The sequence below is a fragment of the Rhamphochromis longiceps genome, linkage group LG3 (assembly GCF_057381845.1).
Source record: "Rhamphochromis longiceps isolate RC_006_pf linkage group LG3, R_longiceps_female_GT1.1, whole genome shotgun sequence".
Classification (NCBI taxonomy): domain Eukaryota; kingdom Metazoa; phylum Chordata; class Actinopteri; order Cichliformes; family Cichlidae; genus Rhamphochromis; species Rhamphochromis longiceps.
Window position 1 is genome coordinate 52,973,196 of NC_140559.1, and position 12,653 is coordinate 52,985,848.

General features: G+C 43.1%; 1 protein-coding gene and 1 non-coding gene across 2 annotated transcripts; both read right to left on the minus strand.

Moving 5' to 3' along the window:
- Nucleotides 1-148: 148 nt before the first annotated feature.
- On the minus strand, nt 149-8,886 carry naa40 (N-alpha-acetyltransferase 40, NatD catalytic subunit). Its single transcript, XM_085400332.1, has 8 exons — nt 8,530-8,886; nt 6,514-6,609; nt 5,643-5,695; nt 5,394-5,489; nt 4,921-5,079; nt 4,727-4,810; nt 4,406-4,483; nt 149-3,314 (listed from the first exon to the last, which is right to left on the minus strand). The coding sequence occupies exons 1-8, from the start codon at nt 8,533-8,535 to the stop codon at nt 3,167-3,169; spliced, it is 720 nt and encodes a 239-aa protein (XP_085256458.1). The 5' UTR covers nt 8,536-8,886; the 3' UTR covers nt 149-3,166.
- Nucleotides 8,887-11,368: 2,482 nt separating this feature from the next.
- trnal-aag (transfer RNA leucine (anticodon AAG)) lies at nt 11,369-11,450 on the minus strand. The gene has a single exon. It is a non-coding gene; the product is annotated as a tRNA-Leu (tRNA).
- Nucleotides 11,451-12,653: the final 1,203 nt, after the last annotated feature.

Genomic DNA, 12,653 nt, shown 5'->3' on the forward strand with positions numbered 1-12,653 from the left:
GGAACACTCACTCTCAAACACCGAGGTTTTTTTTTTTTGCCTTTTATTAACATCATGTTTAAAAAAGTGTTTCTCCTGTAAAAGGCCAGAAAATGAAGATGGATCCACAACAGCTTATATATTTATATATATTTATATACATGTTGAGAAAAGACCAAAAGCAGTATCTGGAAATTTTTGTATCTGGAACCATTAAAAAAAAAAAAAAAAAAAAAAAATTAAGTCCTCACTGACTTCAAAGTAAATTAAATTCAGGCTCCTTTCCAAAAATTACATTTTCACATAAGATTTTTTATTTTATTTTATTTTTTATTCCCAGTGAGCCTTTTTAAATTCTTTATGATTATTTGTTTTAACTGCCCACATGCCTGGATTGAATATGACCACCGAGTGCAGATCCAGTCTCTGTTCAAACTTTGTTACATTTACTTTCATGCAACTTCACATTTTCAAAGAATAGAATAAAACTAAACAAAAATCTCCTCCTGAATACCAGGACTACTTTCCGGTTGTTTCTTTAAACAGGATGGTAACAAGACTGAGCCGTGGGTCAATCCAATCCAGCCAGCGGCTGACTGACTGACAGCGTGGCTGTTAAGTACAACAGATGAGGTTTGATTATGTTTGATTAACCTGAGAGAGACTGTCAGTCCATCGATCTCCTACCTCTATGTACAACATCCTCTTTTTTTGAAATTGTAACATATGAAGTACAAAATTTTTTTACTGTACTATTCAATCAGATAGTCTAGTCCCCGCAAACAAGCATGTTTAGTTGTTTCTGTTCCTCAGAGTTCAACCAAGCAAGAAAAACCACCATGTCTCCAGGTGCAGAATGTACGTTTAGCAGGAAACAACCAAAGCTTTCATCCCAGGATCCCGTAAGATTTTTCTCCTCAAACCCTTTTTTTTTTTTGGTACCAGATTATTTTAGTACCAAGCATTTACACCAAGTGTGTCTACTTCACATAACAGCCTCTAACTCCACGTACTTGTAGCAGGCTTTTCATTATTATTTCCATTATTGTCTGTCATTGGTGTGCTGTTACAGTAGTGGATCCAGCATATGTACACGTCCTCTCTGTGAACCAAAAAAACTCAGAGTTTAACACAGAAGCACTGTTTCAGACATGTTTATCTACTCCTGGCTTTGTGCGATGTCAAGGAGAGCCTTAATATAGATGACAATTGAAACCATCAGTTTGTCAGGGATAGCCAATGAGAGGACAGCTGTCTTATTAAAGGGACAGGAGCTGTAACAGCTCATTTGAGACAGTGGATAAAATAAACTGCACCAGAGGCCAGGATAGGATAAATAAGGATTATTTTTAACTGAATCATGCAAAGCCAGAGGAAAAAATAAAAAATAAAAAATAAAGGACACATGGAGCTGGAAATGTGCACAACAGAACCCCGTTCAATGCAGTCAAATTCTAAATCAATTTTTTTTTTAAAAACAGCAATTTAATCCAAAAACACATCAAAGGCTTTGTGAACAGGCGGGGAATTAAGATTATTCTAGACCAACATGAGAATTTTAGATGCTGCTTCTCGCAGTGGACCTAAACCTTTTAGAAGCCACTAGTCCGTAATCCTAATTTAAGACTAGATTTACTCCACCCGCCCCCACCCCCAAAAATACCTAATTTTACAGGAGGGGGCCAGGAAAATAAGTTAAGACTGTGGAAGAACTCAAACAATTTAAAAAGCAAAAAAAAAAAGAAGCTCCCTCAAGTGCGCTGCCGTTACCCTCATCTGCATCCATTCACGTGTCGTTTTCAAGCAGCTATATGATCAAACGGTGACCTCTGTTGATGCTACTCCACCTTAAATCCACAAGATATGCAAGAAGTGCAATGGAGGATGGACTTAGTTGTTTTTAAACAGGCTTAGTAGCGTCAGATTTGTCGTCAGAAACTAAAAAGCAAAGAGGGAAACGGGTGTACTACGAAAATCCGAAAGCTCAGTAAAAATGAGAACTGTGTGGCAGCCGTGGGTGCAGGTCAAGAAGCAGGAAAAACTCAAAAAAAAAAAAAAAAAAAAAAAAAGGAGGCCGAAAGGTCAAATGATGAATTTTCACAACTAAAGATGTCTTCTGTGAAGCTGAAAAAGCATCCAGTTACAGCATGCATCTCTAATGAGGCGATATGACACAGGTGGGGACAAACTGGGAATATTTACTTAGTCGGATGCAGATTTACAGCAACTGATGATGTTGAGAAAACATTTTTTTAATCGTATTTTACTGAGAGACTCGAAAGAAAAAGGCAATCTTGGAAATCTCATTTGATAAGCTGTAAGCATTAAAAGCGAGGGAGACATCAATACATTTACCTGAATCGAGGAGGCGGGTGGTGCCGATGGTGTATTGTAATCATGTAACAGCAGTATCACGTGCCAGCTGCTGCTAGCTGCAGTGTCTTCTGTTACAGAATAACTTACAACTAGAGTCAGAACAGATAATATTACAGTGCAACGGCGCTTCTCGTGCTGGTTTAACCAGGACCTAAACTCGGGCTCTCACATGAAGCCCGATCCGAGGACCCCGGTGCAGTGAAACAAGCAAGTCGTCTCAGTGCAAAGGCCCCAGAAAAACCCCGAGCTGGATTGTAGAAACTGACTAACTCCGAGTTATTTTTATCTGCTTATTTTGGATGGTTTTAGTTGTGATTTCAAGACTCAACTAATCCCGTTTTACACTTGAGAGAGGGGAGTTTCTTCAATACAGCTCGAGGCCAAGAGTCAACTTTAGGTCTCGAACCACAGTTTAAGAAGCAGATCCAATACAGTATAGCAACACAGAGATGATGAGAGCTGCATGGGATAGGATCGGTCTCTGTGATGGAGATCGTCAGCTTTTTCTTGATTGGAAACCAGTTCTGGTAATAACAGCGTTATGAGAATGGGAAGAGATGATTTGGACAATGAGCCGAGGGGCTGGAAAACAAATTAAACAAACAAAACAAAAACATAGAAAAGGCTGCGTGCGAAAGCTCACACTGCACGCTGCATCGAGATGCCGGCTTTTAATGCGCAGGTGGGTTTTCCCACCTGTCGGCCTCCATAATTCAAAACCACTCGTGGGCTAGCAGGCAGCTGAAGCTTTCGCACGCAGCCGGTTAAAGTTGCTGGCTTTTAACCAATCGCGTGGCGTAACCGAAGCCGATCAGTGGCAGCAGCCCCCGCAGTGTCCGCCCCCGTGGGTGTGTCCCGCCGAGGCCTCGCCGTGCTTGGTCCGCCTGCTCAGGATCTCGTAAGAACAGTCGTCGCCGCAGCAACCGGACATGCTCGGTGAGGTCTCATCAATCTCAAACCTGGAGGTGAGGGGAGACGGCGAGCTTCATTAATGGGAGACCGAAGGAAGTCGGGTTTCAGACGAAGAAGGACCGTTTCCTGCCTGTATGTGACCTTTATAAGTGGGAACTTCCTGGAGTGTTAATGCACTAATGATGGCGATCACATTAAGACGCCATAACTGTAAGACCCGCCAGTCCCACACGAAAGAGAAAGTAAAAGATAATTCAATAAGGCAGCGCCGTGACGTCTCCAATAATAACCCTCAACAGTCCTCGTGTTTGCAGCGCAGTGATCATAACAAAACTGAACACTAAAAATGAAAGTCGCCAGTTCAGTGTGGGACTAAAAGGGAAATCCGGTTGCAATCTTTGCTTCTGTTCCAGTGTTACGACATTGAATAAAGGCCAGAGAAGTTCCACATTTCTCTATGATTTCATCTTTCATTTATATTAAATTAAATGAGTTAAAATTCCTGGATTATGTCCAGAAATACATTTTTGGGAACTGCCAGCTTTGCCCATTCCTTTCTGATCTAAGACAGCAACTTCATGAGAAAAAGAGACTAACCCACAACACCTGTGGAGCCATTAATACTGAGCTGTGAACCACGTCATATTCTAAGAGGCTTGGAAAGAAAAGCGTCTGGACTTCTTTAGGTTTCTTGAAGACGTTTCACCTCTCCTCCAAGAAGCTTCTTCAGAGCAATTGGTGGACAGTCCCAGATTATAAACCCTATGGGAGGGTCAGGGTGTGGGTCACAATCAGCCAAGATTTCGGGTGAACCCATTGTGAAACCTAGCCCCACCCTATCATGTGATGGCTTCACCCGAAACCTGTTTTCACACCTTGGCTCGTGTGAGTAGGTAGAGGATCAATAGGGGGTCCATGACCCTCTTGGGGTCATTACAGACTACGATGACCTGGATGACTGAGAAGCTTCACAGACAACTAACCTTATATCATATTCCATAATAATATAATATAGTGTCCATATATTATATTATAACCTTATATTATACTCCAGACTACACGTTCAAAGGCTGAACATTTGTCTCATTACAGTTAAACCCTCCAGATTTCCTAAGCGTTAAAGAGCCGGCATACTCACTGTAAAGCTTCTCTGAAGAACTGGTAGGCCCCTTTGTTCTGTTTAAAAACTGTCAACATCACCTTCTTCATCTGTGTACTGGACAGAGGACAAAAAAAGAAACACTTGTCTTTAGTGTAAAGTGACCTGAAGGCGTGATCATAGACTGTATATAAAAGATGGATGTAGCCCATGTTTTAGCATTTGTTTGTTATGATAAATGTGCTGTGAATGCAATGTTACATCCTCCAGTTGTGTTTGTATTCAGTGCAGGTCACCTGTAACCAACTTCACAGTCACCACAATCTTCCCTCCCATAGTCACACAACCGAAGTTCTTTACCTGTTAGCGATGAGCTGGAGTATCTGGATGAGAAACTTGCCAAGCCCTTTCCTCCGCACTCTGCTCTCTAACTGCACCTCATAGCTGCAGAGCAAAGAAAGAGGCGCAAATTTAAAAAAGATAAAACTTAGAATAACAGAAATGAGGTTTGAAATCTTTTCTGAAATCCACAAACACACGGCTGGGTACCTCACCAATATAAAACCTCCTCCCCGCACTCTATGTCGAACCGGAAGTGGGAGAAGGCCACGGGGGAGGAGTCGGCGTCGCGAGCCAGCAGGTACCAAGCCCTCTCGTCATTCATCTCCTCCCTCTTTTCCCTCTCCTTCCATCCCCACTCACTCTGCTCGTACCTGCAACAGAAAGACAGCAGACGAACTCGAGCATGGCACAATAATTGGAATTCTTTGCTCTCAGATTTTTCTAAACTGGACAAATACCGTTTAAAACTGAATATGAGACAATATTAAATACAGTAACTCAATCTCTACCTTCTTTTTATACTCTGCGTTTAATTCATGGCCTCAGATCCACATCTTGCCATCTGCCCTTATCTCATGTCACAAAAAGAATTTCTGGCCTATCTGCACTCTGCTCTGAAAAAGATAGGTCACTCTGTTCCTGAACTACTTCGAACTCTGAGAGGAGGCGAGAACAGACTTCTTACAGCGTCTGCATGTTGGCTCTTGTGAGTTCGAAAGCCCACTCCACAGACAGCGGGTTAAGCGCGGTCACTCTCTTGCACTCTATCTGCAGGTTCAGCCTGGAATGGGAGGACAAGTCAACGTGTGAGTTTATGAGTCTGTGTCTCTGGGAAAGCGGCTGTTCCCTCCATGCGGAAAACACAAAACAAGAATGAATTTCATGGAACGGGATACTGAATAAATCCTCTGCGGGTGTACAAAGCAGTGCGTACCCATTTCTGTCGTATTTTTTGAAGGCTGGGAAGGCGGCCAGGGGGTCCTCGAGCTGTGAGAAGAGAGGGCAGAATGAGAAAACGCTAAACTATCAGCACTCTTCTCCATTCAGTCATGTCCTTTAAGCAGCCTTTACGCTCAATGACCTGAAAAGCCAAATAAGGGCAGGACAGGCTACACGTCCATTAGTCAGTCACGATGACACAAAAGGTCAGCTTCACCTTGTTACTATGAAGATCAAGACTACTCTCATCCTTGGACAGATTATGGCACACTGGGCCGAAACCACAGACACTCAGGCTCAGAGAATTTAAGTATGAAGGCCAAAGACGGACCCTCAAAATCAGGTTCAATTGCTCATTTATTCATTTGAAACTATGGTCCACTTTAGGAGATTTTCTTGCATTCCTTTGCTGTTATCACATCCACCACAGTGGGGGCAACTCATTTTGAAACAAAGTGACACAAAAGTAATCGACCCAGCCAAACCCATCATGATCCCAATGAGGAGGCTGCTGCAGCTCAGATCATGTTGTTCGAGCTGTTTTCCTCCAGTTTGCCAACGCTCTAGCCAACCTCCAAGCTGCAGGAGCCGTGCATTCGAATAGACGGGTGGGGGATTTAATGATGCAGATTAATTATGCATAAAGACACACATGGTGCGGTATTTGCCTTTTCCTGTCATGCCCATATCAATTAAGGCTGTAATCGGGGTGAGGAGGGCATCCCCGAGCTTCTTTTTTTTCGTGCCTTAAGCTTACAATGGAACAGCGTGCGAGAGAGACAAAAATCAAACCGCGCATTTTTAACTTCAGTGCAAAGCCACAGCAGAAGATTTCTCCTTTTCACTCATATCCACAACTGAGGTACCTTATTGGCTGCGTCTACTTTGGCGCATACGGCGTCCATAGCTGCCCTCTCCTCCAGACGTCTCGCTTTCTTCTCCTTTGCTCTGTTGGACTTCCTCTGAAGACACAAAATGAACGGAGAGGAAAAAAAAGCAGGGGACATTTGGTGAATTACAGATGGATCAGAATGAGATTTTTCACCCTGACACAGACACACAAAAAAATGCAAAATCCAGAGATCACTACAGACAAAGAGGTGCTATAACCCTTTGCCTTTTTTTTTACCACTTAATTTATTCCCTTCTCTGCTTCGCGTGATCAGTGCCAGCCATTTTTCACCACTTCTTTACTGGTGAATCGATCTTCTCTTGTCAAAGAGTGTAACCTGTGCTGACGAAATGACAAGGTAATGCAGCATTCTGGCACAGCAGCTACAGCCTGTCAGGTCACAAGAAATCACGATGAAACCTGGTGGCAGCAGAGCCCACAAACACAGAAGCAGGTAGTAGCCAGAGGATACCACTGTACTTTTTCGCCAACACACACACACACACACACACACACACACACACACACAAAATCGATCAAACGTAGAGTGCAGTCTTTCCCACTCATCTGAGTATTAGCAGATCTTTGAATTTCTGTTTAATAATGACGTGTGCTGCTGTACACGTTTTAATTACAACCCCAAAGCCACGTGGCAAATCAATCAGAGAACAGATCGACCCTCAGACACTACGCATGAGCACATCCGGGAAGATCGAAGCTCCAAAAATACATCAAGGCCTGGAAAACAATGAAAAAGCAGAGCTTATTACTCTTAATAACGTGATTATTGTCTCTCTGAAATGCTTTCATTCTAAAGCCATTACAGCGGTATAGTATTTCTATAGCCTGTGCTGCTCCCTGTGGGAAATTTCTCTGATACCGTTACTCTCATTAAGCCTGCTCCTGGTTTGATGTCCAAAGCATCTGCATTGATGGTGCAGCCATAACTCACACAAATGACCCTGATAGCGTTTATGCTGTGCAACAGAGAGATTAGACACTTTAACAGTTCCTATACCCATCCTCTGGACCTGATGTAGTGATTTTTTTGTGGCTCCATGCCATTTAGATACTTATTTGTCTGGTTGAGTCAAACAATCACAAGTAGTATTAGTGTATTGCCCTGGTTGGAAGACTCCATGAGTTATTAGAGTTGGTCGTGGTGCGTTTAGGGTGCAGAATTGGTGCTTCACTGGAGAAACAACTAGGCATTAACTGAATTCCTTCATTTCAGGGCTGAGCAATTATGAAAAGGAATGCCAACTTTAGCTCCAAGCATTAACTCTGTACCAAGCACAGGGAGGCTGCACACTGAGCTGGGGAAGGGGGGGGACACGTGGATTGGTTTATCTGGAGCCAAAGAGAAGGACAAAGTCAAGTCTAGCTAAAGTTAATAAACTCAGCTTTACAGCTTCAGAGTGTGTGCAGGCCTGGCTGGTGTAGACAGGTAGCTCATATTATCAACTTCCAACATGTGTGAATTAACCAAGGCCAGGTGGGAAAGAGACCCCACATCCTGGCCTGTTTGGAAAATGTACACACACACACACACACACACACACACACAAGTGACTAGCATTAATGGTTAGCAACGTACTCGCCATTTGCTGTAATGGCATTCCCCGACAGCTAACAAGGCTAGCGGGCTAACAATGTCACAACACACATGACATGTTAAGTGTGCGCAACGCCAAGGACGATGCAGTAACCCAGCTGAAAACGTCATAAAAAGCCATGTGTGTGCTCGAGCTAACGCTACAATGCTATGTTACTGGGTTTATGTTTAGGCAGCTAGACGGCTAACAGCCAAACCAGCACCTTCAGCCACATCCATCCACCATGGTCTTTCTCGCTTTCCCTCTCTCCTGCCTTCCTGCTTTCTTTCTTTCATATCTCCTCTGCTTAATCAGCCACTGACGAGCTAAAAACCTTTCTTTGTGCCACCTCGCTTCATATATATATTTTTTGGGGAAAAACACATGCAACTCACCCCCATTTTGCTGCCGTATCTGCTCGATCCCCCTGGAGAAACACACCTCTATTGTCCCGGTGCTTTGCTGAGTTATTAGTATCGTGACTACAGGCAGAAATAAGGGGGCCAGATGAATATGACAATGATGGATAGTGTGCTAACAAAGCTAGCTGGCTGGCTACAGCAGACGACCGAAGGCTTTGAAAGAAGCAGCAACCGGCTGCGAATTTGATTCCAACGTGAGTGAAAACCGAGCCGTTTAATTTCCCTCTGAAGTCGGATTGGCGCCAAGACTGCGAGGCTGAATTATCCGGGCTGCTTCGTTGCCCTTTTCTTTTCTCCTCTCCGCCGCGTCCAGCTATGCTGCGTTCACGTGTTCCACCTCACCTCGGACTTCTGACACCCTTAGCCCCCAAATAGATTTAAATAGTCTTAAGAAGACTATTTTGGGTTAGGGTTACCCTAACCCTAAACCCTACTTTTCCTCTCCCTACACTATTTACTATAGTGGTTTAAAACAAAACTAAAACCTAAAAATGTTAACTTAAATAAAAATATAAAATGGAAAACGAATTTAAACTACATTGTTTGTTTACAAAGCTTCAATAATCATTCAATTCAATAATAAGTTGTTGTTGTTTTTTTAACTCTTAGCTGTAATATTTATTGATATGGTCATCAGGAGCCTCTGCTGCATGTTTATCTAGACTTGGATGTATACATGACTTTAAGTGTTGTGTTTGTGTAATATTTAATCTGAACTTCCTAAACCTCGACCGTCTATAATCTTTTTTTTAAGCCAAACACTTAACATGCTCAAACTATAAAGGTGAACTGAAATGAGCAAACCCACCCTGGAAAGTAAGTGAATTTACACTGAATTGAAAACGAAAATTCAAAATTAAACGAAAATTAAGACTTTTTTTTAAGGCAAACAATAAATATAGAACCTAAACATCATGTGCAGTATCCCCACATACATCTACTACATGAAAAGTGGCACTGGAGAAAAGCGTAAACTATAGCAAATCAGCTGCTGTGAAAGTGTCTTGAGCCTGCATTCCATCTGAAGACCACTAGATGGCGACAGCTGTGTTGCAAAAATACTTGAGGTCCTATTGAAGTCTAAAGGAAAACAGTTTCCTGTCTTGACCTCTGTAAGCACGTTGATGCTTGATTTATGATCTCAGTTACTCATTTGGAGTTATACTGAATAAAAAATGAAGCCTATTTTGGCTTTTAGTCAATCTATCTTTCAAAATAGATCTGTATAAAGCTACACAATCATTTGCTAACTTGTCAATCACAAGTCACAGCCAGTGAGTGTATGGTTTCACAAACCGGCATGTACTTGTCACATGTGGATTTTGGCAATCAACATGGCCACAGTGGAAACAATCCAGTGTTTGTTCAGTGATTCCAGTTAATGGAGATGAGTAACTGTAGCTGCCATTGTGGGATGAAATGAAATAATAACAATAATAAAACAAATAAAAGTAGTCATTATGCAAATCCCCTTAGAGGATGCCATCGCCCACGTCCTACACACCACTCTCAGCCATGTGGACAAGAAACAGGGTAACTATGTGCGAATGCTGTTTGTTGATTACAGTTCAGCGTTTAACACAATAGTGCCCTGCAGACTGTTCACAAAGCTGAGGGATCTGGGACTTAACAGCCGTCTGTGTGCATGGGTGTTGGACTTCCTCACTGGCAGAACTCAGGTGGTGAGGGTGGGCAGGTGCTTCTCCAACAGCATCACCATCAACACAGGAGCACCTCAGGGATGTGTCCTCTCGCCACTGCTCTACTCCCTCTACACTTCAGACTGTGTGGCCACCCATGGCTCCAACACCATTGTGAAGTTTGCTGACGACACAGTGGTGTTGGGTGCCATCTCCAACAACGATGAGGCGGCCTACATGGATGAAGTGAAGAATCTGGCATCGTGGTGCCAGGACAACCACCTCCAGCTGAACGTCAGCAAGACCAAGGAGCTGGTGGTGGACTTCAGAAGGGGTCAGCACAGAGACTACAAGCCCATTATCATCAATGGAGCTCCAGTGGAGAGGGTGCAGTCCTTCAAGTATCTTGGTGTCCACATCTCCTCAGACCTGACATGGGCTGCCCACATTCAGGTCCAGACCAAAAAGGCTAGGCAGCGCCTGTATCACCTACGACAACTGAGGAAGTTCAGGGTCTCTCCAAAGATCCTCAGGATACAGGCGCTGTGGAGAGCATCCTCACACAGAACATGACGTCGTGGTTCGGGAACAGCTGTGTGAAGGACCAAAAAGCTCTCCAGAGAGTGATCCGTACAGCAGAACGCTGCTGCAGGATTGCTCTCCCCCCGCTTCAGGACACCTACACCAGGAGATGCCGGACTAGAGCAGCGCAGATACTGAAGGACCCGTCCCATCCTGGCAACAAACTGTTCCAACTTCTGCAATCTGGTAGAAGGTTCCGCATCTTCCGGGCAAGGACAGAGAGACTCAAGAGGAGCTTCTATCCCCAAGCCATCCGTGCCCTAAACACACACACCCGCCCTCTCACATCATCTATAATTGACTGAGACAGGACTCTTCCAGACACTAAACCAAGGCACAATGTACATTTCAATTCCTTTAATTTTAAATATGTTTATATTGTCTATCCTGTAAAATAGTCAGATGTCTATTCATATGAATGTACAGAATTCACCTGCTTGCTCCTACTACTGCACATTCACCCAGTGTATATACTGTATGTATATATATATATATATATATATATATATATATATATATATGATGTTCTTCCTTTAAAGTATATTCTGTGTGTATTGACTGCAGCTTTCTATGTGTACTTGAAAAATGTCTGGCAGCGGTGGGATTCGAACCCACGCCCCCGAAGAGACTGGAGCCTTAATCCAGCGCCTTAGACCGCTCGGCCACGCTACCACGTGCGAACCTGTTTTCCTGAAAGAGTTGTTGGTCACTTTTCTGACAGTACCTGAACGCACCGCTGCGTTAGCGCGAACATGGTTTCCTTGTTTGTGACGACAGAGCGCCAGACAGCACAGGTCAGGAAGCACGCGGCACTTTCAGTACCAGGACGATGACCTCTGACCTTTACTACTTCTATGACAGAATAATGCTCAAAACGTGAAAGGCTCATAAATAACAGGCTGGGAGTAACATGTGCGGCAGCTACAGTAATCTGGTAACTCATTAAATACATTTTTTTCCAGTTCTGGTTATCTGAGTCAAAATCAGACGTTACCGTCACTCAAACGCGCATGTGTCAAACAGCTGCATATATGACAGAAAACGCATGTAAGCATTGTATTTTCAAATAAGACCCTTCTTTTTTATAAAGCACCGACTGTGTTCTGAACAAGTTTTCTCAACGTGAAAACAAAGCATCCGCATTTCACGCGTGAGCTTGTTCATTTTCCTGTGCTTTGTCTGTGCAGCAACGGAGGTTTAGTGAAATTATGGCACATTTGCCTTCTGAAGTCACTCTTCCAGTTTAGGGAGTTACAGCATCTAATGCTAATGTTACCACTTGGACCACTTTGGACTTCACTTTCCACATCTGCTCCAGCTGTTCCTTCAGCCCCTGGTACGCCTCTATTTTCTTGTGCCGCTTCTTCCTGATGTTGCTGTCCGCTGGGATTTCCACATTTATCACCACTGCGGTCTGCTTCTCCTTCTCAAACACCAATATGTCTGGTTGTCAGTCTGGTTTAAGTCCCACAGGACCTTACCTCCATCAGCTTTGTCTCCCACCAGGAGTTGGAGGCTTCTAATTTGGGGCAAGTTTTTCAAAATATTTCTTTCTCACAATATATACTCACTACTTCACTAGCACTTACATCACAATACTTTACATCATCATTATTACTAATAGTAATAGTGGTTAAATAATTTAATAATTTACATGGAAAAGAATAAAAGAAAATGATTTCTAAGTATATTTACATAATTATTGGTTGGAATTTCCAGTAGAAAATTTCAGTGTCTTTTCTGCTATTTTGCTAAGATTTTATAAGAATACAAACCAAATACTCCACTTTTCTCAGTTGTGCATCTATAGCTCATAGTTAATCATGCGAGTGAAAGATAACTGCCACAGCGTGAAACCCCATGCTGCTCTGGGCA

Excerpts from the sequence above, each read along its gene's own strand:
- naa40 (XM_085400332.1), bottom strand. Across the intron at positions 5,490-5,642 it reads AAAAAATACGACAGAAATGG|GCTGAACCTGCAGATAGAGT; the intron begins GTACGCACTGCT and ends CTCCCATTCCAG. Across the intron at positions 4,484-4,726 it reads CTCCAGCTCATCGCTAACAG|TACACAGATGAAGAAGGTGA; the intron begins GTAAAGAACTTC and ends TCCTCTGTCCAG.